The sequence below is a fragment of the Pteronotus mesoamericanus genome, unplaced genomic scaffold, assembly GCF_021234165.1.
Source record: "Pteronotus mesoamericanus isolate MK-2021 breed Mesoamerican mustached bat unplaced genomic scaffold, CSHL_Meso_final contig_169, whole genome shotgun sequence".
Classification (NCBI taxonomy): domain Eukaryota; kingdom Metazoa; phylum Chordata; class Mammalia; order Chiroptera; family Mormoopidae; genus Pteronotus; species Pteronotus mesoamericanus.
Window position 1 is genome coordinate 6,434,864 of NW_026555068.1, and position 6,000 is coordinate 6,440,863.

The 6,000-nt window shown below is 30.4% G+C and overlaps 1 protein-coding gene across 1 annotated transcript in view; it reads left to right on the forward strand.

Moving 5' to 3' along the window:
- The window catches only part of ADAM2 (ADAM metallopeptidase domain 2), an 89,045-nt gene extending 83,801 nt beyond the window's left edge, over positions 1–5,244 (forward strand). Inside the window, exons 18-19 of the mRNA XM_054565766.1 lie at positions 3,156–3,315; positions 5,211–5,244. Coding sequence (XP_054421741.1) covers positions 3,156–3,315; positions 5,211–5,244 — 194 coding nt within the window. The remainder of the gene's footprint in view (positions 1–3,155; positions 3,316–5,210) is intronic.
- The last annotated feature ends 756 nt before the right edge of the window (positions 5,245–6,000 follow it).

Below are 6,000 nucleotides of genomic sequence, written 5' to 3' on the forward strand. Positions count from 1 at the left end.
ACCTCAAAAAAACTTAAAGTGATGTTCCTTAGGTATCTTCATCTAAACAAAATCCCTTCTATCAATAAGTATTGTATTGGAATGCCTTATAAAACCTCTCAAACAAAAAAAGGCTTCTAAGAATCTTAAATATGTTGTTCCATGGTAACCTTGCCAGCCCAATATAGAAAAAGGCTTATCTCAAAATTATGTGTAAGTGTGACCTTTATTTAATGGGGTTTATTATTATCATCATCATCATCATCATCATCATCATCATCATCCTGAATTTTTATGAAAAATTTTCAGTGTTTATTTTAGCCCAACTGACAACATGTGCTGGGGAGCAGGATCTCAACTTCTCCCTGGGGTGTACACTTATTTTACACACAAGGAATGCACACATTTTTAAAGAAATTACATCAGCTTAGACTGAAAGTGATCTCAATAGCACATATGCTCTTTGAGCCCAATCAATATAGGAAAGAAGCTACTCAGATATAAAAGGGACTATTCCTAATGGAAAAGGAATTACGAATTAGAGGGTATTAACAAGAAATCGGAACCTGAAACTTCTCAGATCAGTGGGTCTGTGTTTTTTTTAAGTCACCACCAATAAAAATAAACAAAAAAATACAGGTCTAGATGTTAAAAATACATATTAACTTCACTAAATGTTTCTAAGGAAGACATAGCATTTTACCAAACAGTGATGGAAAGACTCCTATCACCTCATTGCACCAGAAAAACATAACCCTGGTGCCAAATCCAGATAAATAAGTTTAAAAAATTATAGAATAACTTCTTTTATGAATTTACATTTATGATATATAAGTGGTTTCAAGAAAATATTCATGTTATATAGCTATATATATTTAAAGGATAATAATCAGACTTTGTGAAGCTTATTATAAGAATGCAAAACTCTCATCATTTGAGTCAACCAAGTACAATTCATTAAATCAACAAAATTTTTAAAGTATATGATTCTTTCATTTAATGCAGAAAAATCATTTGACAAAATTCACTACCTATTCATGAATTTTTTGCGGGGTGCAGGGGCACACAAACATTCAGACCATAACCAAGAAGTGTTTCTATTCCAACTTCTTACTGCTTCTGGAAGACATTAGCATCTGTAATTACTAATTTAATTCCTGGGGGAAAAATATGGTGTAGAATGGGTGTCAGTCCTGTACCTATAACCAGCAGTCACAGGGCAGGATCCCATATTACCAAAATTACTGCATTTGTCCAACTCTGCCTGAAGTGGGACGTTCTCAGGAAAGGGGCCTGCACTAAGCACTCAAACCAAAACACGCTTTCTACATGCCACTGAACCCTACGCAGGCAGCTCCCGTACAGCCTGAAGCACTTTCTGGCACTTTTTTTTTTTTTAATAGCTTTCTAATGGACTATAAATGGTTTGAGGGCAGAGGCTATGACAGAGTCATGTTTAATCCTGATATAATATATAACTGATATAATCCTCAGTGCCTAGGACAGAAACAACAAAAATGGGTGCTCAGTAAATGTTCATTTTTAAAAATTTATTTATTTATTATATGTTTCCATTACCATTTATCCACCTTATACTCTCTTACACCTCTCTCCACTGTCACAATTGCTACACAGTTGTCCATGTCCATGAATCCTTTTCCCTTTTGGCTCAATCCCTCTACCCACTAACCAGTAAATTACTCACATAAGTAAATTTCATCAATCTGATAAAAAACATCAACAAAAACCATGATTAATATATTTTATAATGAAGTACATTGTTCCCCCCAAAATATTTATTAGCGAATAAAGCCTGCTCCTATGATGTCTACTCAACATTTTACCAAAAGTCCTAGACAGTGCAATAAATAACAAAAGAACAAGAAACCAGAAACATAGAGATTGGAAAGAATTAAGTGAGACTGCAGATGATATGGTTAATTACATAGAGAGTCCTAAAGAATCTACAAAAATACTTGCAGAAGTAATAAATATTTTTGAAAGTTCAAAGGAAAAGTATTCAGAAGTCAGTAGTAGTATTTCCAACAGTAAATGGAAATCAACTTAAAGTCAGTATCATTTATAATACTGTAGAAATATAAACTATTAGGAATATATTTAACAAAAGGTGTGCAGGACCTTTATACTGAAACTAAAGCAAAATGGAGGTCAATGTTAAACATACTAATAAGTGCAGAAATATACCATATTCACCTATGGAAGGTTTATTATTGCTAAAATTTCAATTCTCGCCTAGTTAAATCTATCAATTTAAAAAATATATAAAAGCATGCAACTTTTTAGATGTTAAAAATTTGATTCTAAAATAAACAAAAGAGAGCTTAGAAGAGCCTCTGAAAAAGAATGACAAAGGACAACTTAGTCTATTTGCCTTATTGTCTTATATTGAATTTAGTATAACATAGATTTTGTATTTAGTTACATGAATCAAAACAGTGTGCCAGTGGTAAAGGATATACAAACAGATCAATAAAATGAAATATGGAGCCTAGAAATTTACCCGTTAATATAAAGTTAATCAATTTTTCAAGAAAAGTGCAAAGGTAGTTTAATGGGGAAGGAAAGGCAGTTCAAAACATTGTGCTGTAACAACTGGATACCCATATAAGCCCAAAGAATCTCAAAAATCTCAACTTACGTAACACTTCATATGGGATAGCTCATAAATCTAAAGGAAGATGCTAAAATTATAAATCTTCTTGAAAGAAACACAGGGAAATGTTTACGTGACCTTTGGATAAGCAGCAATTTCTTAGATAAAACATGAAAATATATATTAATGCAAAAAAAAGATAATTTGGACTTTACTAAAACTTTATTAAATGTACAGTATTGCATACTAACAATAGGAATTGAGAAAAACTCAACTTTTACAAGGATCACACTTGGATTGTTTTCATCTATATTACTAGACAGTTCTGAAAAAAGACTACATGGAATAGAAGGTTTTCCATCAAAAGCAAAGGATAGAACTATTATTATAAGAGTTGTAAGACTGTCTTTGGGCACTTACACTATCAACTTATCTACTTTATAAAATGTTAATTATAAATTATTAATTAGTAATTTTATTCTAATAATTACATTAAAATACAGAAATGTCTTTGCTATATTCCTTGTAATTACTTTTAAATCATTGGTGTTTTCTTTCCTAGAAAGGCTCTATACTGGGAGTACTTACTCTTCCAAACCTACGAGATGGCCATTTTTCCTACTCATTCCTTTTGCCATTGTTCTCTGTGTAATGATCGCAACCCTGGTAAAAGTTTATTTCCAAAGGAAAAAGTGGAAAACTGAGGAGTATACAAGCGATGAGTATGTTGATTTCATATTTAGGATTCATTAATTTTATAGTTGGTGGCATCTATAGTAATTTATTAATAATTAATGTTATGATAATAAAGTAACAGATTTAATTTTATCTTTGTATGAAATTTTAGTCCTTAATATATTAAAATGTCAGCAATTTTAATCTTATAATAATTTGGACCCTGTTAAGGATAAAATGAAGTGAAAATGATTTCTAGTTAATGTTTATTTACCTCTTTATTATTTGATCTTAATTATTGAATGTGTATTGAACATTACTATTTTATTTTTAATATTTATATATTTCAAAGAGTTTTGGATGGACTATTTTATTAAAAGATAGCAGGGAAATCCATGAGAGTAGTTAGCCTTATATGTAGTTCAATAAATTGAAAAATAAACTTCCAGAAGTGGAAAAAATTAAAAATTAATATATAATAATAGTAAGACAAAAATCTAGATGATAGCCATCACTAACCTACAGAAAAAATAAGGCAAATAAGTTTTCATTAAAAAACTTAGAAATATCTGAAGGTATGCTTTAAGAATAGAAATAAATATTAAAATCAATTTACTATAGAGAAATTGATATAAAATAATTTCTGCTTGACCATTTACAAGAAACTTACAGTCAACATCATACTCGATGGGGAAAAACTAAAAGCTTTCCCCTTAAGGTCAGGAACAAGACAAAGGTGTTCACTTTCACTACTTTTATCCAACATAGTATTGGCAGTCTAGCTACAGTGATCATGCAAGAAAAATAAATAAAATGCATCTAAATTGTAAAGGAGGAAGTAAAACTGTGATTATTTGCAGATGACACAATAGTGTACATAGAAAGCCCTATAGACTCCACAAAAAAACTACTCAACCTAGTAAGTGAATTTGGCAAAATAGCAGGATACAAAGTCAATATTCAGAAACAGAAAGCATTGTTGTACATCAAAAATGAAATATCAAAAACAGAAATGGGAAGAAAATCCCATTTACTAGAGCAGCAAGAAAAATAATTTGAAAGAATATATGCATCTTTATGTTCATTACAGCATTATTTATTGAATACAATAGCCAAGTGGCAACCCAAGTGCCTATCAACAGATGAGTGAATAAGAAAGTGGTAGTACATGCATATAATAGACTTTATTTGCCATAAAAACAAATGAGATTTTACCATTTGCAAGAGCATGGCTGGACCTAGAGGGTATTATGCTTAGTGAAATAAGTCAGTCAGAGAAAGACAACAACTACATGATTTCACTTACATGTGGAATCTAAGGAACAAAATAAACAAACAAAATTAAAACAGACTCATAGATAAAGAGAACACTCTAGTAGTTGCCAGAAGGAATAAGGGTTGGGGGACTGGGTGTAAAAGGTGAAGGGATTAAGAAGTACAAATTGGTCATTACAAAATAGTCATGGAGATGTCAAGTACAGCATAGGGAATATAGTCAATCATAAGGTAATAGCTAAACATGGTGCCAGGTGGGTACTGGAAATGTCAGGGGAGATATTTGTAGAGTATATGATTATCTAACCTGTATGCTGTACATCTGAAACTAATACAAAATAATATTGAATGTAAACTGTAATTGATAAAATGTTTAAATAAATAAATAAAAGAAAGAAATAGGGGAGAAGATGAATGGAAAAAGTTTAAAGTTATTTAGCTAATCATGTTATAAATATGAAAGTGACCAGAGTTTCTTTTCAGGTAAACTTACATTACTGTCTTATTTTCTCACATTAGTCTTACTTACCAGCTAAGAGATGATTTCAGTGGTAAGATAGTCTCAAGCAGTGGTTGTTTCAGTACTAATAGATGGTGCAGAGTTTTGTGCAGCAATCTTTGAAGAAAATATAATTTTAAGTGATTATATTTGTTTTTAAATATACAGGGAACTTGAAAGTGAGAGTGAAACCAAAGAGTAACCTGGAAAACAGAGAATTGATGATATCATAGTGAGTATCAGATATTTTAAGGATGAGATGAAAATGTATTAGATAAATATAAATAATATAAATATACATGGTAGTACTCATACAGATGCATATAATGACAATTAAATTGGATAATATTTTTCAATAGTGTTAGCTACATCATAGATTAGTAAAGTATAAATGACATTCAATCTATCATTTAAAATTTCTTGCAGCGTTATCTTTTAAATTTTTTTCTAATAATGTTTAATTCTTTAGCATTTGTATATTCAAATGTTGGTTTAAAATAAATTGCATTATAGAACTCTATAATAGGTTGCCCTCATGCTATTTGCTGCATTAACCATCATTTTTAACTTGATTGGGCATACATGTGACTTTTGTCCCTTTATTCTTCCAGAGTAATTATCTTCTACGGACAGGAAAAATGGAAAGGAAAAAGTACATGTGTTGCCTGATTGCCTGGGATCGAAAACCTGCAAATTATTGCTTTGACCTAACAAGAAAAAAACCCAAAAGTTTTTATATACAATTTAGGTTATAATATATTACTTAAAAATTATATAACATACATATATATTTATTTAATTCCACAGAAAACTTATTTGTTTAAGAGTGTTTATATTACACATTTTTAAAGTCATCTCATACTAATTCTGTTAGTCAGTAGAAACTAACGGATAATCGACAGGCATGAGATGAGAAAATGTTATAATAAATGCAATGCCATGATTAAAAGCCACTGTT